General features: G+C 42.9%; 1 protein-coding gene across 2 annotated transcripts in view; it reads left to right on the top strand.

The window, feature by feature from the left end:
• The first annotated feature begins 10554 nt into the window (after positions 1–10554).
• The window catches only part of rbms3 (RNA binding motif, single stranded interacting protein), a 195390-nt gene continuing 184269 nt past the window's right edge, over positions 10555–21675 (top strand). For both annotated transcript variants that reach the window (XM_053334307.1, XM_053334308.1), the window contains exon 1: positions 10555–11238. In XM_053334307.1, coding sequence (XP_053190282.1) covers positions 11164–11238 — 75 coding nt within the window. In that variant the 5' untranslated portion in view covers positions 10555–11163. The remainder of the gene's footprint in view (positions 11239–21675) is intronic.

A 21675-nucleotide genomic window follows, 5' to 3' on the forward strand; every position in this document is an offset into this window, starting at 1 on the left:
TAGCATGTCCAAAATACCCAGAGCTCAGGCTGGCTCTCTTCCTACACATTATGTTAGCCTTCCACCATTGTAATGGACTTACTTCTTTGGCAAGGACCTCTCTCCGAAGTATGTCCGGATATGGGCTCCAATTTATTATTGGGGTCTTTAGCTTCCTTTTCTCTATTTTATTCTTCAACACTGGTTTCAGAATCAAGGAGTGAGTCAAGCAAAGAAACAGGTGCTAGAAGCTTTAGTCACAGTGGAGATTGTTTGGTTTGATTGGGCCAACAGGCTGCTGCTGACCCGCCTTCCTTTCCACTGTAACTTCCTGTGTCTGCACTTTAACCTGCATATTAAAGACTTTCCTGATATAAAATTAGCTATGTAGCAGTAAACGAGTCTACACCCTGTAACTTAACTATGCCATTTAATTTGTGGTAACTCATAAATGTGTAGAGTTAATGTTGCTGACTTGCTAAGTCACTTCATCTATTGCTTCAACATGTTCTCTCCTCAGGTGCTTAATCAATCATCTGACAAATTTTCCTGCAAGCCTTGTCCTATTTTCTGTCTAGTAAGACCTGACCTGCCACGTATTGTTAGTAACCTGAATGATGTCACGATCTGTCCACATCCTGTCTCCTGACATGAGCCCCTCATTCTCCTCAGTGTGTTTCTCAGTGCAACCTGAAGCCCTTCCACTTCCTGCTTGGTGCTTTCCAATGCTTTCCCAAGAGCCTTCAATAACAATTTGTGTATGTGTCTCTGCCATTCTGTGCCTGTCCACCAGATGCCCTCTCCTGCACACCTGTGGCTCTCCCCTTAATCAGCTCTGGTCTGCTGCCTGACTTCTTAGCTGCTCCTTATCACTAATTACTGTCCACAAACCATTTTAAACATCTAAATGTAGTGCAACAGTCAATTATTAGTCGAATTATTAATTGCACCTCCTGCTATAACATATCAAAAGGTCTGCTGTGAAATATAAATATGGATAATGTTGTTATATCCTGATCTTCCCAAACTTACACACAGACTGACACAGTAATCCAAAATCTCATGAGTGCACTATAGTGAACATTACTAAAACCACCAAAAAACTATTCATGCTCAGCAGAGAATAATCTTGAATCTAGATTTACGTAACACGGCCTCTCCACAAGCCAGACATTTCACATATGCCCCACTTGTGGTAAGGATCTAGGAATAGCAAAGCTTTCTACATCCCAAAAAGTTGCTGTTGCCTTAAGAGCATTGCAGCATCACAAGTTTGCCGGTGCAGTTTTAGACCTTTAGTCTTGAAAATGTCCAGGAAATGTAATAAAAAAAAAAAAGGTTGAATTCATGATTCTGTTGCCGTGCCAGGTTTTGCTGCTGAGATAAGCTGCTTGGCTATTTTTTGATTTATTTAACAGCACTGTTGTTTTTTGAAACTTCCTCTCTGTGTGTGTTGTTTTGGAGGAAGAAGAAACACAGCACTAGAACAAGTCTCGTTGGAAGAAAGAGCTTGATGGTTCACTTCTTCGCTGGTTCTGTCAAGCTTCATACAGAGACACACAAATAAAGGCCCACATGTTATTGCACCTTTTTGTTACTGCCATAAAATAGCAAAGTTTAATAGGACAAGCACCACAGTGTGTCTCGCCTGCAGTATTGACAAGTGATGGAATTAGGGCCATACTGATACTGGGGTGTTTTGGGCCAATATTGATATAAGGGAGTAAAATAATCTGACATCAATATACTAGCCAATAATCTTACATATATAGATTAAAACATAGATATATATAAACAGAATTTGAAATGTGGTTATCAAACACTATTTTACAGCAATACACTTTATCATATAAGATGACATCAATGCATTGAAGCAAGACTGCATGGGCAATTTAATAATTATAAATGGCTATAAATAGAGAACATGTAGAACAAAAAAAAAATGCATGTACATGTATTAAACTTTAATTCAGTAAAATGATTAAATATATATAAAATGCTGCCTATTTAACATAAAAAATTAAAATATCAGCAGATATCAGACAACATATACACTGATGCTGATATATGTGTGATAGGCATGGTTGGGCTCTAGTTTAAATGTGTCTGCTGTTCCTTCACCCCTTTTTGTCTTTTATACTATTTTACATTCTTTCTATCGCTCTTCCTCCATCTTTTCCCACCCTCTAATGGTAAACCAAGTGTTTGTTCTCTCAAAGATAGAACCTGTATACAGCGTCGTCCCTCCTTTCATCCCCCTTAACAGCAGTCGGATTTTGTTGTGTGAAAGTTGAAAAGGTTTGTTGGAGCTGCTTTGCTCCATTTAGTTGGTTCACTTTGATGACTTCAGTAGTACTAATTATAGAGGCGCCGCCAAGGAGGCAATCTCAAAGTGCATCACCCTGAAAGTCTTACATTCACTGATATCCAAATGTTACCCAGTGGAGTTGCACCATAATGATAATGTTGTAAATAATATGCTCTATGCTTTCTAGTACCTCTGTGCCATCTGGTAGTATTACACCATACAAATCCTACAATAATCTTCCAAAGAATGTAGTGTATGTCAGAGATATAGCTGTGGTATGTGTGTGTATATATATATAATGTATGCTACACTTCCTGAAATTGCAGTTAGCTTATGAAGGCAGCTTCTAGAGAACATGCACCATTGTGCCCATTAATTGTGCAGCAGCCTTTAATAATGCATTTGTTCCAACGTTTAAAGTTGAATAAACTAAAAACACAAGGCCCTCAATAATCATCAACAAAATGTCAAGCCTATCAGAGTCAGCAGTGGTGGTTGTTCCTTGCTTGTCTGTCATTGATGTTTCCTCTACCCAAATTTAGCGTTTCTTTAGTCAGTAAATCTAATATGACTTCAGAAGCGTTAAGAGGGTGTCACATTGTATTGCTTAAAGGTTGATTACCATTAGGATGAAGGTTTTACAGTAGTTGAATGTTTTAAAGGCAGTGCTGCAGAGGTATATCTCAGTGGGTGACTGGTCTGCATGGTCAGGATCGATAGCACTCATCTTTTCACCCTTAAAAAAAAAAAAAAAACAGGAGCGGGAATTTGGACTAGATAGCTTACCATTCCACGCCCCTGTGTGTTTTCTGTTTTGTTAAAACAAATGCATGAGCAAAATGTCTTGTCTATTAATTCAGTGTTATTTTGTCCTGAAGCTTGTCTCTTTCTCTCTCTCTCTCTCTCTCTCTCTCTCTCTCTCTCTCTCTCTCTCTCTCTCTCTCTCTCTCTCTCTCTCTCTCTCTCTCTCTCTCTCTCTCTCTCTCTCTCTCTGCGTTCTTTGTCTCCTGGGCTTCATGCTTTGCATGCAGAGGATGAGACACCGGGGGAGGTTAAGAGAGGAGCTGGAATGGAGTTCTGCTCCATTTACCACCCTGAAATATTCTTCTTAGAACGACACACTCTGTTTTCTCTCTCTCCTTACTCTCCGCACTGTTTCTCACTCCACCTGTCCACTCCCTCTCACTTCTCATCTCTGTGTGACATGCGGTCATTTCACTTCATTCCAGGATGGCTTAGCAGTGCTTTAAAACATTGCTGCTGTCCACCCATCCCATCCAGCTCAATTGCAGGCAGCATTGAGCTTCATAGGTCTATACGGATCTGTTCCGGGTAGCTATAACTCTTTTCCTCAATCTCCAATCTCTATCTCCTGTGGGCAGAACATTCAGCACCTTTCTCTATTGCCTGACTATTTCACTTCCTTACCTGTGTGCTTCTGACACTTGTGCACATGAACAGTTAGCACACATATACATGCACTCAAATACTGGCATTTTCCCAGTGTCTATATGGCTTATGCTTAGTAATATTTTAAATCAAACAGTCACAGATCACCATCACTCATTCTGATTTTGTCCTTGGATTTGTTTAGGACATTAACACAATGAATAAAACAAATTGCAGAGTGCTATGATGACGCATTGATAGGCCTCTTGTCATATCTGTGCAACATGAGTTCTGAGTCATTTTTGCCTTTTACTGTGAGGTCTGTTGAGTTTTTCATACTCTAAACAATGTGGCTTTTTTGGCTTAGTACGTACATCCACTTAGATAAAACATCTATCGTTTAAGCTTACACCCTCTCTCCGCCTGTACTGTACTAAATTCCTTATTATGCATCATCTTTTCCTCTGTGTCCTAGGCAGCGGAAGTCTGGCTGGTTCATAGAAGGACATGGCCAACTCTCAGTTTGCAGTTTATATGTTATATCAGGGTAAGCAAGATGCCGCACAGGAAGTCTGATCTCTGAGCTCCACTGAATTGTTTTCACCTTTGGTGTCAGAACTACCTTGACCCTCCTGTGACCTCAGAGTCTCAGAAACACTTTACTTTATTTTACAATTTTCAGACACACACACACACACACACACACACACACACACACACACACACACACACATACACACAAACTGCAAACTGCCACAGCTGCAGACCACCTGACTTGAAATATAGTTTCACAAACACAAAAACACAGATGCAGATACACACATTTACACACAAACAAAATGCAGCTACGAACACACTCACACACACATGCTTGTAAAATCCGACCCGTGGGCCTCTTTTCCAAGTACAAAATCATTTGTAAGAGCTCTGATCTTTTCCCAGAATCATGTTAATCAGGAAATGAGTCGTTTGGAATGAGTTGTATATACATTTCACATTTGGAGTTGAGACCTAGTAAGTGTTCGCAATTTACTCTTTCGGGTCTATTGCCTGTCCCTCGTTGGGTAGTAAGGAGTGCTGTGAGTCATTTCTACTCATGCATGTCTGGTTTCATATTTCCTCCCCATTAGGCCTGCATTGCTCTCCTCTGTGTTGTGATAGAAGCTAATGACTCACTGGAAATCTGCCTGGTGTTTATCAAATGTATCAGTGCAGGGCTGGTGGTCTAGGGTCCGTCTGCCCTTTTTACCTTATTATGAGGTATTAGATAAACAGCCAAACCCAGGTGATGAGCCCATCAACAACAGGCAAAGAACGAAAATAGAGGAGCGGCTTGAAATCATATCTTAACTATATCACTCTGCTCTTTGCACTGCAGAAATGTATACTCTCATAGGGTGAATGTGTTGAATTACCTCAGGCTGTCCTCTTTTAGTGCACTGATAAGAATGTATTAAGAAACCGCATGTGTCAGAGATGAGGTGAACTCATACACATAATGTTAACATACAGTATCTCGGCTCAGAGTTTAGAAACGGGAGGAGAGGAGGATGGTATAGTATAGTGTGCATGAGTCTGATCTCTCAGATTAAAACATTTTTGGATGAAATCTTGAATGGATGCCACTTCCATTATGTGGCAATCTGTCAAAAATGTACCTTTTTTATTCTCAGTTTATGTTTCTGATGCTATGATTTCAATTAAAAGAGACTCTACTTTTTTAAAATATGATTTCCCGTTGTGATCTAACTGCCTTGTTGAGTTCAGATGTGATTAATTATCACAATGTGGGAATGAACTGCAAGAAACAGTGTTTTTTGCACTTTAGAGCCACATGAGATGTCATCCACCCTTTTTCTTTCTGTTATTTGTGCCGCCTCTTCTTTTTAATTTAATTTAAAACTGTTAAAATCTGTGGCTCTCTTGTAGATTTAACACAATGAGATATTTGAAATTATTAGATTATCTTTTTTTCTTTTAGTATTAATGTGTTTTAGCTTGCTTGTAAATTAAAATAACTAAATTAGATTATACTTTTTAATAATACAAACATAATAGTTTTTTTTATAGCAATACTGAAGTTCCATACAAACTGAATCATCAGTACTAAGTGATCCTCTGTGATAGAGTACAACAGTCTGTTCCTATTTGAAGTGATCATCAACATTTAGTCATGTTTTCTTATATTATTGTAGTCAAGAGTCTGTAGTCTGCTGCAGATCCACAACCCAAGCTCAGCTTCTCTATACTTGATGCATATGTCATTGTTGCAAGAGCATGTTGCACACCAACCATGCCATAGCTGCAATGGTTATAGTTCATATTTCACTTTAGGAAGAACAGAGTGCCCCAGGGAAGCTGGTTAGTCATGCTACATCAGTAGGTCTACATAAAGCATGTAAGATGATCTTTGGGTGCTCGGGTATCTCCCTGTAGAACTGCTGCCAAAAGCAAAAGGATTTTTCCAGGAACCACCAGGCCCTGCATTTCACCAATCCCCCTCCCCCCATTATTCCAGCCTTCCTCTTCTCCCACCACCCCTCCCATGGTGCTGTGCCAGCCTTTCCCTCGAATTCCACGCATCTGGTCATTTCTGGGAAACACCCAAAACGTGACGGTCCGGCAAACCACAGCAAACAAAAGCCTCTTTGGTTTTCTGCAGCGGCTTGAAGAAGGCCAGTAGTCACTCGTGTACTGTAGTAGGGGTCAGACATTAGGGCAAGATGGTGGACTTTCTAGGAATTGTTTTGGATAAGAACATTGTGTACTTCCGTATTGTGTAGAATGTCTTAATGCCTCTTCTCTCATTCAGTCTCCCTTTTCAAAAGAGATTCAGGGCATTAGCTTTAATAACTAGTGTTGTCAGAGCAGTCGATGAACAAAAGGGTAGCTCTATCAGTGCCTCTTCAAGCACTAATATCTTTGTGGATGTTAATATAATTTAAATATCTTCCAAAAAAAAAGCTTAATTTTACTGCTGTGCAAACTCGCTATGCAAGAATTTGAGTGATTTGGTTAAATAAAGAGCCTTAACACTCTCTTGAGTTGCTCTGATTCTGACCAGAGACCACACTGTGATCATGCTGATGTTTTCTATTAGTAGACCTGCCTGATTCTTTAGATAGGAATTGTATCCACTTAACACCTTCAGGGGAATGATACACCCTCAGCTGTCTTCCAGTTTCGCTATTTTAAAGTCGTGTGAATGACTCACTCATGCTCTCAGTTCAAAGAATCAACAAGCATCAGACCTTAGAGCTGTGGAGCAGATGGAGGTTTCTCTTCTCTTTATGAACATTTCTGACAAACCTGACTGCAAAGGTATTAGCAAATATACTTTCAGAGAGCAGAGAGGGCACAGTTTCAGCTTCATTGTGACAAATCAACCTAAATGCACTTTGAAATAGTCCTGCACTTACAGTACTGAGCTGTTTCGGGGTAGCAAGTTCTACTATATTGTACAAAGTGGTATGAAACAAATAAAGTCAGTCATCTTTAATGCCTCTCTGGTCTATAGTCCTTTGAGAAATCTATAGGTTTTGATGATATTCAATTGGTATTAATAATACAAGAAGAGAGAGAACCTCACTTCACGTTTCCCTCTTTCCATGAAATAGTTGTCTGCTTATCACCTCTATGTGACGTCAAATGCAGCTGATTCAGACCAGACCACATCACCACCACCGGGGGACAACACAAACATCCACAGTCTTTTGTTTTCTTCTGGTTCCACCGAACAAGACAGTGCTTATGTTTATTTACATTCAGTGTGCATTACTCCTCTTGAGTCACTTAACATGAAATTAACTTTATAAACTAACCTTCGCCAATTTGTGGGTGAAGACTGAATGCTCACGTCAGCCAGTACTCAAGGTAGTTTCCAATGTTGTCTGTTGGGCCACAGGTCAAGTTCTTCAGTTTCAAGAGTCAAGTCTCAATACCCTGCTCTTAATTCTTAATGGTTCAACCGATGAATATTAATGGATCAGCCGACCAGTGTCTGTGTAATGGTACTCTCCCAGGTTTCCATTCTGTGTCGACTAATTTGAATAAAAAATGTAGTTAGTTTGCATTTAGTAGAAGCAAATATTCCATAATTAGGGCTCAATATTTAGAGTTTTTGAGTCAAATCAAACTTGAAAAATAAATAATGAAAAACTTAGGTGGTAATCTGATAATAATTAGAACAAACACAGTTTTTTTTAATTATGTTGATCTGACTTGATGGTGCATGATCAGCACCTCAATTCTATTTTCTCACCAGTTTTGTTCTCTCAGAGCTGGAAGCACTGCACCGTTTAGATATGTGGGCAAACATGGGTGAAAATCAGCTTAAACTGATCAACTCTTCTGACCTATTACAGCAAAAAGCCTTAAAAACAAAAAAAAATGATGAGGCTTATCTATGAAATACAGAGATGACGCTCCATGGCTGCTCAGCGGACACACACCGGTATAAAGACATATGAATCGTTTCTGCCTCTGTGCCTTTTTCAGGTTCTGTCTCCTACTGTGTCTTATCTTATTTTCTCTTCATATCTCTTTTATTTACTCTCTCCATTGGCCATTGTCCATCTTACTGTCTTTGTTCTCTACTTTCTGCCTTTCCCCAGATGCTGAGAGTTTATGTGTCTAGTTGATCCAGAGGCTGTTAATCTGGTAATCCACAATCGATATCAGCCTCATCTCTTTCCTACAGATAAAAGTGGCCTATCTGATAATTACATTTTCCTCTCCATGTCTGTGAAAGGCTGGCCTTTTCCTCTGTGCTTTGTTTTGGTCCTTGGGATTCTTCTGCTGGTATTGATTCGGTCTGTCCACATGCACTGGACCCGTTCAGATGCATAAATCTTTTAAAAGGAATATGGCATTTACACTGCACTATGTGTATAGATTCTGAAAACAACGTCTTGTACTTGAGTGTGCATTGGAAATGTTTTGAAATTTCTCCCAAGAAGATAATGCAACATAAGTAATTAAGCATATACTTTGAAGTGAACATATGTTTTCTACAGTTTGACTTCCTTACCTTGAGTGTTGCACTAGAAATATGCAATTAGACTGAAAGCATCTATTATTGTTTGAGAGGGAGACATCAGCCTCTTGAGTTGTCATGCTCGCAACTGTAACACATAAAAAAACAAAACCAAGCTCATCCAAGTCGGGGTTCTATTTTCAGATGTGGAAATTGTCAAAATGTAATTGTTTTCAGTCCAGATATTTCATGCTGTAGTTTTTGGCTGCACAGTTTCCTGCAGGACTCTGCTAACTGAGTGAAAAATGAGGCTCTTGAACTTGTGGCCTTAGAGTCACCGAGAACGGCAAGAGGACTTAAGGTCAGTTTCTTATCCGTGTGTGTGTGTGTGTGTGTGTGTGTGTGTGAAACAAAATATGAGAGGGATTCCTGAGCCTCGTGGTTTTGCATTTGTATGTTTTATCTTGTTTGTGGCAGTGTGCGCATGGCTTTGGTTACTTGTAATTAGGCAAATGCTCAGTGTCTGGGCTTTCTTACAATGTTTTTTGGCATAGTCATGGGTAACCATTGTTAACTTTTGATGTTACACAGGAAGCATTGCTCCCTTAACTCTCAGCTGGGAGATTGTTGTGCACTGTACCTTTGTATATCTACTGTTTTCAACCTTGGAGTAATAGAGATCTTCAGTAATTTCAGAAACTTTATTATGATCTAATTTTTGAGTTAAAATGATCTGTTTATAGCTGTCAAAAGATGCAGTCTGCACTCTTGAGTTTCAGTAATAAGGAATAAATGGGCTTTTGCAGGAAAATAATGGTATAAAAATGTATCAGTTTTTTCATGTATGTATTGAATTTGATGTAATCCTTGTGATTTATTTCAAATACTTATGTACAAAAAGAATGTACAAGATCAAAATACACATACCTAGAGGCTCTAAAAAGTTACATTGTTTATCCAACATCAGTGATTATGAGGTTAGATCAGCCTAGTTTGTTAAGAGACAGTGTTTGTTCCAGGCGGTAGCTCCATGTGCAGCCAGTAGGGGGAATCGACTGCTCACGCTGTCGCCATCCCCCTCTCGTCTCCACTCCTCTCCTCCTCTTCCCTGCCTTCTCCCAGGTTGTGGAAACACTGCAGCCCGCTGGTCTGTGTCTGGATCCCTCTCACACAGAGCTGCTCAAGACCCTCCTACCGGCTGGGCTGAGGAAGGAGGAGGCAGTCTGTTCTGCTCGCAGCCTCGGACGAGCCCCCTTTACCGCCCTGTCAGTGTAGAGGAGAAGTAGAGAGAGAGAGAGGGTGAGAGACTGAGTGATAGAGAAAGCGCACGCGAGAGAGAGAGAAAGAGAGAGAGAGAGAAAGAGAGAGAGGAACTGTGTGACAGAGGGAAAGAGAACGAGGCAGGCTGCTTAGAGGAGTGAGAGAGCCAAGGAAGAAATAAGGAACACATTTTACAAGAGCAGGAAGAGGGAGGATCACAGACGAGGGACTCTTTCTCTACTGGGCACCTGGGACACAGTCACTGTGTTTTTTTTCACTCATCTTCTCCAGTGGATTGACTAACCAACCGGTGGATTTTTATATACGCTTGTGCCACATCCTTTAGAAACTGGAATCATTTCTCTGTGTTATCTGCTCTCTTGCTGGCTCGACCGGTACAAACAGAGATTGCCTTTTCTGTCTGTGCTCTGCTTTAGTGTTGTGATTCTGCTCCGTGCACAAAGTGCATCTGTCGGTAACCGGTGCTGAGGATATCTCCCTTCTGTCAAACAGGACAGCACACAGCCACCGTCGGATCAGACTACAGAGAGGAGAGAGAGTGTGTGTATGTAAGAGAGGGAAAGAGAGCGAGAGAGAGAGAGAGAGAGAAAGAGAGAGAGAGAGAGGGGAGAAGAGAGACAGAGTCAGAATCACAGTGTGTTTGAGCGAGAGGCAGATTAAAGCCCAGCCGAAAGACTGGAGTGAAACAGCTTAAATAGAGAAGTGAACCTATACGTCCTCTCCCGTTTTCCTTGCCATCCCTTTCCTCCTCCTCTCCTCCTCCTCTTCCTCTCCCATTTTCCAACATTCACAGGACTGCCAGAGCTACTGCCACCTGCACCTCCTCACGTCTTCTCTTTCCTCTTCATCCTCTACCTCACCCTTATCACGCGTTACTATCCGATACCAGCCGCTGACGGACACTCTGCTCTTGGTTCAAGCACTTGTGGAAATATTTCCATTGATCCAGCAGTGAGAGACTGAGTGAGCATCTGGCTGATACTGAGGCTCCGGACCAGTGAGGCACCCCTACGTCAGGAGCTTTCCCGTCAGAGACAGATCTTCTTCCCAGCCGCTGTCCGGCACGAAGACCCTGCCTTCTCCCTGGAGGACTGGCTAGCGACACAGTGATACGGAGAGCAAAGAAAGGATTCGCATAGCTCCTCTGCTGCCTCTATCCCATTGCTAGCTACTTGGCAGCTCCCGCCCCCGTGTCACCATTCCCTGCCTCAGTGCTAAGGATTCCAGCTACATGGGCAAGCGATTGGAGCAGCAGCCAATGTACCCTCAGTACACCTACTACTACCCCCACTATCTCCAGACCAAGGTACGCCGCTCTTCTGCTCTTCTTGCATTCCTCAAACCTACTCATCTACTCCTACACTTCTGCCCTTTCTCCCTCCCTCCCTCCCTCCCACCCCCTTCCACCCTCTCTCACCCCCCACCAGCCCTACCTCCCTCCTTCCTCCACCTCCTCTCTTCCACCGCCCTCCCCTCATCCCCCTCTCACCCCTGAGTGGAGATGAGATTTGATGGATAGCTGGCCTTGGCTGTGATGGTTTCAGATGGCAGGTACCTCGTTGGAGTTTGGATGTCTGTATCAGTGTGTGTGTGTGTGTGTGTGTGTGTGTGTGTGTGTGTGTGTGTGTGTGTGTGTGTGTGTGTGTGCACTTGTGTGTGCATATGTGTCTCAGCTTGAAGGATCAGGGATCAAGGCTGGAGGGTTTGGGCCACTGTTAGTACAGCCTGGTAGACCGTTACTGGGAGCTGTCCAGTAACCTCCATCTATCTCTCTTGTAAACTGATGAGCTCCTCAGATGATACCTTACAATGTGTAACATGTTGAATTGCATGGGTGATATATACTAAGGTTTTTGTCAATTAAAGTAACTGACAGAGAGCGCTTGTGCCGTCATATAATTAAACAAATGAGAGAATTAGGATCCAAATTTAATTTACTAATGAAGCATTTGAATTGAGTTGAATGTAGGCCATTGTTTAAAAGCTTCAATGCCACTTTTATAATAGAGGCAAATAAAACTTTCAATTACAAAGTTGCTCATTTAATAAAAAGTGTCTTACTTTACTGCTTTACAAAGAGGGTACAAACAGGTTATGAACCCTTTTTTTTCTATGCTGATGATCAGTACGGTTCTGACAGAGCAGGCATGAGGAAGGCTGCCTATGTTTGCTTTAGCTGTAGTATGCATCAGTGCCTCTGGGATGGAAGCCCAGGCCTGGGCCCCGATGGCTGCCAGGACACTGGCTGGGCACACTACCCAGACATCATCAAGAGATTAAAATGGGAGCCTTTTGGGGATTACTCTATTTGTTTTTCTACCCGCATGCGTAACACTAATTTCTGTCCATTTTTGTGATGGTGTGATGTACGGCCATGGCTGAACAACACAATGAAGGTGCGCAGTTAACGTTTGTACGACAGGCAAGTGCAAGTTGGTTACCTGAGTGCAGTTAAAACAAATATTGCAAAGACAAATTTCTATTATTCATATCGAGGAATTACAGCAGAAAGAAAACTCAAGCAATAATGCATCAATATAATCACGATAAGGCAAAATATGTGAATCTCAATTGTGGGCCAGAACGCTTCCAGCAGGGAGGACCTGCCTGCAGCCCCACCTGGCAGTCCGCTAGCTCCCCCCCTGATTTATAGTTTAATACATTTGTGCTGCTGCCATATGGCTTCCCTCTTCCTCCCACCCCCCTCTCTTGCTCCTTCCATCATCCCCCTCTTCCTCCCTCCCCTTTCTCATATCTCAGAGTTGCTCATCTCAGGGGCCTCTCAATCAGGGCATGCCCCTCCATTCTCCCCTCCCTCCCTTCCACTTTTCTTTTCCCCTCTTCCTCCCTCCTCTCGCTTTCTGCCTCCCTGCTCTGTTGCAACAGGGCCCCCTGCCTCCTTCGCCTATGCTGCAGTTCACTCCCAAGGTCAGCGCAGATCCGATCTTGCCACCGTCAGCGATTGATGTATCCTTGAGCAAGCCGCTAGGGTCCTGTGTCATGCAAACGAGACCAACGGTGGGGGGCGAGGGGGCTGAGAAGAGCGTACATATCCGTTTATAAATCAGTGACCAACATTCGTATCCATTTTCATTGTTAGTTGGCGTAGCCAGTGGCCTCGTAGGTTGATATGATACACAGACAGGGTCAGTAGGAGAAAGGGAGGAGGGGAGAAAGGCCAGAGTGTTGGGCAATGTGGCCGAGAGAGCTGTGGAGAGCTATCTCACGCTCTCTTTAATGATCATTGATAGCTCGATTACAGAGAGGGGAGAAGGGCCTTGGCTGGCAGGTTCACTCCACAATCGACAAAATCACATGGCAGTCACTTGGGCCTTGAGTGCGTACACACACATTCACTACAAATGCCTTTTTTGCACTCATACACCTTAGATTTTAGGCATCAGCCTGGAATCAGACAGGTCTTTCTATTAATCTTCATTGCTGCATTCTCAAGGTATGGCCTCATTCTCCCAAGAGATGTGGGTAGGGGGCATAAATATCTTATGGAGGGGGAGGGGGGCGTAATTCATACCAAAGTGTTGCCATTCTCCCCCTCTCGCTTCCATTTTACGACACATATTTGAGATTCTATGCATAGAAAATTTATAGAACATCTGTGCTTGGTTACAACAGAAGACTTTATAGTAAAGAGAGGAACTAAATATCATCTTAATGGCGTGGCAGAACATACTTCTGAATTTGGGGTCCCTTTATTCCCCCTTTATGTGTGCATTATATTCTAATTTAATGGAGTTCTCTGATGCTGTCCAGCATGTGCTAGTCAGGCCTAGATTAGAATGTGAAAGTCAGAGAATGAGATGAAACAATAACATTTGGCTTTCTATTGATTAGTGCAGTGGGGCGTAGCATGTGCTTCTCTTTAGCTGAATTATTGATTCCTGAAAGAGGATTTGTGTGTGTGTCCACATGTGCGAGTCTGAGCGTGCGTGTGTGGCTTTTATACGAGGTTATAGCTGGGGGGGGAGCTGGCAGGATGCTTCTTTGATGAGAGGATCCTTTAAAGGTCCTATTTCTGTCTATTCCCTAGCTGATCAGTCCATGGACTCATTTGCTAAAATTTGGCCTTTATTCCGCTCGTGTCTTTCCTTGTGAGTTTGATGTTTAGCATTGTTCGCAGCTTGCTGTGCATCCAATTTTAATGATGGGTAATAGATGTGCATCATAAATGAGAAAATTACAGTAAAATGCTTCACGCCAGCCCTGGCCCCTCCTCTCGCCCACGAGAACAATTACAGCACACAGATCAATTATTGTTATTTCATGATAGTGTTTAGGGAAGAATATGAATTTCAACCAAATGCGTGTACTAAGTGCCTGTTAGTCTTAGTGTGTGATGTATCTCATTTTATCTCAATGACAGACATTTTCAGCACTCTTTGTGTTTCATTATTGCGCAAACAACTCTCAAAGGTACTGATAATTTCCCTTGAATACCTACTGTAACTTCTAGCTATATTGCGTATATTTAGTTGGCTTTCCTGTTGCTGTTACAGTATGCACAGAGGGTACTTGATACTGTTATATCACTGATAGGCTAGGTCATTACATGCCTAATGTCAGCAATCTCACACACAAAGGCAAACAGCACTCAGTTACACAAGGGTGCACAACAAAAATATATGCACACACACTCGTGTGTTGTGGCAGTGATCTGGGAGCGGACAGGCGTCAGACAAGTACATACAGAACCCGAGGAGCCGAGAGGGATAGATTTAGGTAGATTTAGCAGCGGCTAATGTCCCTGGCCTTAAGTAAACACCAGTCAAAGAAGCCCTTTGAGAGGATTTGTGCCTGTATCTGCCCTGGCCATAGGCACCATTTATAGTCAGACATTATACTGTTTAATTCTTTATAAATTGAGGAGGTGATGGAGTGAAGGGCTGTATGCGTGTGAGACAGAAAGAGAGAGCGGGGCGGTGGACATTATAGAAAGTGAGGGAGGGGCTACTTAAAAGCAAGGAAAAGGGTTTGGTTACATTACACGGGGTGATCCATTGTGCTGCAGAAATAACAACAGAGCCATCTAAATCCTACTTTAATGCCTCGATAGAGGGGAAAGAGAAACAGAGAGACAACAAGGAAAAGACAGATATACATAGACATGGAGAGCAAGAAAAATCAAAGGCAGAGTAAAAGGACCCGTTTCCAAAGTCTTTCATTAAATCAGTTATCAGTGGTGTAAAACTCAGCTAGCAGCTTAGTCCCCTCTGTCTCCGCTGATGTGGATCTGCTTTGAAGAGTTTATCAAGGGCTTTTAGGGCCGGAAAAATACACTTCTTATATTACATTCACCAAAGCCCAGCCCTATTTTGAGTCCAGGACGATATGTTCTTATTAGTGCTAAGACAGGGGTAGTATAACTCATTTTCCCAGCTTGTAATTCATGATGCGTGCCTCACGACTGACTACCCGTAACAAAATACACTCCCAGTCTCGCTGTAAATCTTAACCCATCGTGCGTCCTCTCTTAGCTAGTTGAGATTGGCAGGCTTTTTAGCAAGAGCTCTATCTTGCTTTCTTTTTTCATTTTATGTTTTCTTAATCATTTAGAAGAGGTGGTCAAACCATGAAAGGAGGCTGTCTGATCATGAATCAACTCATATGTCTGGTTTTTATCTGCCCATGCCTACGCCTTTATCCTGTTGTACAATCACTCTATGTGTAACTGTCAGCCAATTGGGCGGTCAACTCCATTTGCTTGCTATGACCTGTGTGTACATGCACAAAAAACATGCACAAACACACAGACACCCACTACAGTAGGGGGGGTACTCTTAACCCTTCTCATCTATCAACTGACAGCCCAGCCCTATCTGCACACCCATACATTAAGGTTGCCGGTGCATTACTGCTTCCTGTGGCCTCTAATAAGCCGCAGAGCAGGGTGCTGAGACCCGGCGCTCCGCACGCAGCCGTCCACATCTCATTATGGCTGCTATACCAGAGTGCTCTCTCAACATTGATATCCATTTTGTTAGAAGAGCAAAGGAGAGACAGCACATAACAGAGGGAAAACTAGATAGCAGACTCATTTTAAATTTCTATAGGCTGTGTCTGGGCAAATGTGAGGAGGAATCTATTCCGTATTATACACGAGAGGTTATAAATGTAGCAGCAGTCTAATGCGTGTGCTGTTATTGCCCAGCAGGGTTTATAAACACAGATGGTGTCTGAGTATGTGTGTGCAAATGAAGTCTACCGATAAGTTTGGACAATATAAAGTTAGAAGGTGTGAAAATGTGTGTGTGTGTGTGTGTGTGTCTGTGTGTGTCTGTGTGTGTCTGCATGCTCGGTAAGTTATCTAGTGATTAGATTGAAGGTCTCAAAATCAGGTAATATTTTTCTTCTCTTCAACCGGCTTGTGTCGTATTGAAGTGTCCTTGAGCAAGACACAGAACAAAGTACCTGCTCACTCACCGGAGGTCGCTGTGAAAAAGAGCATCTGAGATAAATGGCTGAAATATAAAATGATGTGCTCGGTGGTGGAGTTCTTGCCCCAGGGACTCTTGTCTCTGAACTCTCCTTCCCTGACCATCTGGAGATAACAGGCGACTCGAGTCTGTGCTGCAAGAGGGAGGAACACCTACCTGTGTGGTGAAATGGGGCATATGGGGGAGGTTGGTGGTGGAGTGAGTCGGACGAGTTTCCTTCAACCGGAAAACCTGGGTTAAGACTCTGAATCCCCACCAGCTTCCAAAGCTACCGCTGTGAAGAGAGAGAGGCACACACACACACACACACAAACAAAAAGAAACCTTACTGGGATCGTTCTTGTATCAAAAAATGGTTGATTTGAACTCATATCCACAGGTGGTCTGTAGTGTCTGTGCATATTTGGCATAGTTTTAGTTAACCAAAATTCAAACATGTATTAGACAGATAGATTTTGGCCCAGGATGTGGCGCATTTCCTTATGAGGAACTGAAATGAAACACACACGAGAGGCATGCAGGGACAACATCAAGCGAGACAGCAAGAGACAGGAAAGATGTTGCTTCAGATTTAGCGCCAGATGAAACAGACACATGATGTGCCCTTCAAACCCACCAACGCGGCAGGACTCTACAAATACACCTGCTTTTTTCATCTTTCTTGTTTTCACTAGCATTTCTTTCTCTAACATAGTTCTGTAACAGCCTGGAGCTGTCTACTCTGGCCCACTGTTTCACTCTTCTGTCTCGCTGGCAAAGGCCTAGCCTGGCGTTTTCACGCTCTATTTTCTGTCTCCCCTTTTGCATCTTAGGACGGTGGGGTACAGTCTCAGAATTTTGTCTCTTTTCATCTTTGACTGTTTATGTACCCCCCCTCATTTTTGCTCACATCAGTCTTTCTTGCTCCTATTTTCGCCATGCCTCCCTTCATCTTTAAATTCTCTTTCATGTCGTCCCTCTTTGTAATTACTCTTTCACATCCTCCATCACTTTTTCGTCCCTTTTCTTCCATTTCCGGGAGCCCCTGCTGGCTGCTGGGCATGGTGTCCTGCCATCTGTGCAGGATGACATGAGTGGCTGGAGAGACACCTCCTGTATAGACGTCTTTAATACATGCAGTCTGTATTAACGTACAGAAGACATATAGACTGCATGTGATATGATAAAAGTCAAAAACACCTACAGTGAAAACCTTCTAGCTACAATTTCACACAAATGAAAGTGCTATGTGGATAGTAGGGAGTATTAGCATAGGGACTATCCTATAATTGTTAGGCCAATTATTTTGCAATATCATTGCCAATATTTTCCAAAAGAGAGGAATTTGAGTGATTATGCTTAACCAGAGATTATAACTTTGTTGACAAAGGGATAAGGGGATTATAAACTTCTGAAACTCCTTTTGGTGTCTGTTTCTGTTCAGTAGATACTATGTCTGTATAAGACTGAATCATTACAGTGTGTTTTGGGCTGGTCTGGATCTCTTTACTAGAATATTACTTTTCTACACAGGGCAAACACTACCTTTGTTATATGAGCAACTTCTCTGAAAAGGTTGCGTATTTGTTTCCATTCATAATGTGGTTTGGTGATTGAAGTTTTCAGTTTTCTTGCCTTTGATGTTTCACAGCATCTCTTTTTGACTCAACTGTGAGCTATTGTTTTTTGCCAAATTAAGAGTGATGCAGAATATTACAAATTTGAACTGTGGAAGTGATGGATTAACTCAAAAACTCTTTGTGGAAGACGCAAAGCTGAAATTCGGAAGTAGGCAGGGCCTGTTTGCCCCATGTAAGAGGAAGATAGCGGAGAGCAAACAGGGAAGGAGAGGAGTCGGGTCAGGGTAGAAGAAGGAGCTGGTAGTGAAGGATGTCATGCTGCAAGTCACGTGCTGGAGAAGGGTGGGTGGGGGGAGAGGTAACTGCGCCTCGTGAGAGACAGGCAGGCAGTCAGGCAGAGAAGGGCTTTTGTTGTTTTAGTGTAACTGAAGCTTTCGGTGTCTGCTCCGTCTGCTGCCCTACCTTTGGCATGCCGGCTCACATGAAGAATGCTCAGGTTGCTGTTGTAGCGACAAAGGCAGTGGAAGAGGAAGGGTAGGAGGAGGAGGAGGTGGAGGTGGCAGCTCAGCTTGGTAGTGCTCACTGACTCAGACTCTGCCGGGGTAATTGCTCTTGCATTTTTAACGAGTGGCTGCTGCGTACACTTTGAGGAGCAGCCCACCAGAGGATCCCTGCCTGGCTCCGACTGCAGCAGAACTGCCTTCCTCACCTTCCTAACTGAGGGCATCTCCGGGAGGCGGAGGCCTGTTTCATGTGGTCATACCTAATCAGACGTAAATGTCTCTTCATTGTCATGAGTGATGTCATGAATTTAATATGAATCAAGCCAAATGAAGCCTGTGTGCGTGTGAAAAGCTGCAAAAAGATTATTCCCATCTTGATTCTTGTGGCACTCTCAAGAGGAAGGAGAGGCTGCATAGACAGTTTTGTCATTCTCATCTGGTGTCAACTTATTATTGGGTTGTAGTCCTAGCCTGTGGTTTACCCCATAACCAGACACATGTTATGGGGGACTGAGAAGGCTTAATAGCGATGAGTTCATTATCAAAACAGTCTAGTGTGTAGGAGCCAGTGTCTATTCCTTGAAAATGTTTTACTGGGAAGTCCTTCAAATGAATCAATTTTCTATATATTGTTCCCCATAAGTGTGATCTCTTTTTCTCAGATTTCTTTTTGTTTTGGCACCAGAGAATCAACTATAATATGAAACTGGGCAAACCACCTGTGTAGAGAAAAAAGAGAAAAACAGTCTTATTTTTTCTTGGTGGTCTTTTATTTACATCATAGCATTACAGTCGAACAGAAGAAGAAAACATTTTGCCCGTGTGCATTTCACTTTTCGGAAATTGCATTTAATTTCCATTATGGATGACCTGGTGTCTTCACTTAGATATGTAGATGTGGAAACCGGAGGAGACCCTTGCCACAGACATGCAAATGGTAGTGTAGCCTTACCACCGTGATTACTATGGGCCGTCGCGGTCATCCCCCCTCCTAAACACGTATACCGACTGCCTTCAACATTTACTCTACACAGCTGCATTAGTAGTGGCAGGCTCAATGAAAATACCGTGTCACACATAGCTTGAAAAATGGCTCCGGAAAAAGCCAATTCTGCCATGAATGAGGATAAGCAAATAGGCATGAGGGCTTGAATAGCTGCCAGTCCTGTCAGATTCCCCTTCTCACCCAGCCACAATGAGCTCCTATACAAATAAGGATACGTGCACCAATTTAGCGCAGCAGATGAACCTTGCGAAGCCTTGTCGAGCAAGTGGGGGATTACCAAGAGCAAACAGGCCTTTCTCCTGGCTTTATTTGAGTTAAATGACTCAAGCCGCCCTCTTAGATTTTGCCTGAATGGTTTCTTTGGCAGACCCTTCCAATGCTCCACCCGCTTCTGAGGCCACAACATGCGTGCATTAGTCAGCGTATGGAAAAACACTGAGCGGGACAGGTAGGCGGCATGAATTAGATTACAAGGACACTGATGCAGGGTGCAGGCAGAGCCAGCGCAGTCACAAACCAGGATTAATGGAAAGAAGAGGATGGGAGAAAGCCCTCGGCGTGATACAGTCCAATTGGAGGAGAGATTATTATTCTTCACTAGTAATTAGTAGCACATAAACAGCCATTGGCAACAGAATTAAAAAGTGGCATTATGATATGTGGTCTCCATACAAGATGCCTATTTTCTCCCTTTTCAATAGTTAATCATGTTGCCTCACAGACACCCCCGGTGCACACACAGAGAGGGTAAGGGTTCAGTTTGTAGCAGATGAATGCTTGAAAATGACAAACATATTGGAGGGCTTGATGCAGAACACTAGTTTCCCCTTGTGCAATCTGCACCGAGGCAAATGCCTGCACCTCTTTTTTCCCTTTCCCCTAAATTATTAAGGTCACCCACATTTGTGAGAGATAGAATAGGACAAAAAGTGTGTGCGAGAGAGAAAGTGCACACAGGAATCAATGCCTTTTATATGCATCTATGTAAGACCTGCCTTACTTTGTGTCTGTATTAAATTATGCACAGAATTACAGGGACACATTTTGAATAAATGTAAATGTTAGCGTTTGAGTACTTTTGCAGTTGATGAATACTGATGTTTTCATCTTTTCTGTATTTTTTTGTCCTTGGGCTCTTATGAAAATGTTAGAAAACAGTGGCTTTGAAAAACAGTTAGTTACTAATTCCCTGTCTGCTTTCTCTTTCTCATTAGCTGTCTTGAGTACCCTGTGGAAGACTTGTATCCATTATTTATCTCTAGCCCCAAAAAACAACAGCTGCATGCTTGTGTAACCGCCATATGTTATGCTTTTCCCAACATATTGGGAGGAATCATGCTGTATAGGGAGCTTTAAATCAACCCATAGAGGTCTGTATCAAAACCTGTGCAGAAACGCAGCATTTGAATTATATCCTAAATGCTTTGTTTTTCAGGCTATCAATGGAAAATACAGTAGAAACTTCCCACAACTGTGAGAACTTAAACTACATCGGGCAATTAACCACAGTGGGCCCTAGCCACGTATTGTCGGATGCTCCAGCACCACTGGAACTGTCAGAGGGAGGGAGGGTCACATTAGGATTCAGCCGATAAAGCAATAAACCCTTGTAGGAGCTGCAGTCGGCGCCATTCAGAGCAGATTCTGTGTCCTCAGCACTTTGGGCCTGCAATTAATCACTAAGCTGACATTACCCCGCCTTCCTCCGAACGTTGGATAAACACTCTGGCAACGGTGAGGCAACGCTTTCCGCCACAGTCCCGGTGTAATCGTTAAGATGACGCTCGCTCCCTCTCAGAAATGTTTAGGAACTCTGTGCCCCAGTTATGTAGACTTCCTGTAGAGCTCTGGATGATCTGCTGATCTGTTTAGTTATAGATAGCAGTTTAACAGCCACCCGAAGCTACAGCAGGCGGGCCCTTGCTCTATCATTCCCCACTCAAGGGTTATGGAGGACACCTGGCTCTCGTGGCTGATGTGTAGCAGCATTAACTAGCATGCTGCATCTGTTTAACCCATGTGTGTGTTTGGCATTGTACATTTAACTGCCGGTGTGACTGTGGGGCAGTTGCCACAGTGATTTGTGTAATGGGAAGCCTCGGAGCCTGTTGAGGCTTTATTAAGAGGATGGCTGGCAGTGTGTGCTGTGTTGTTACCATAGTGATAGTTGCCAGTAGTGTGTGCTTACCCAGTCCATTGTTTGACAGCAGGTCAGGAAAGGTT

This window comes from Scomber japonicus, chromosome 15 (genome assembly GCF_027409825.1).
Source record: "Scomber japonicus isolate fScoJap1 chromosome 15, fScoJap1.pri, whole genome shotgun sequence".
Taxonomy (NCBI): Eukaryota; Metazoa; Chordata; class Actinopteri; order Scombriformes; family Scombridae; genus Scomber; species Scomber japonicus.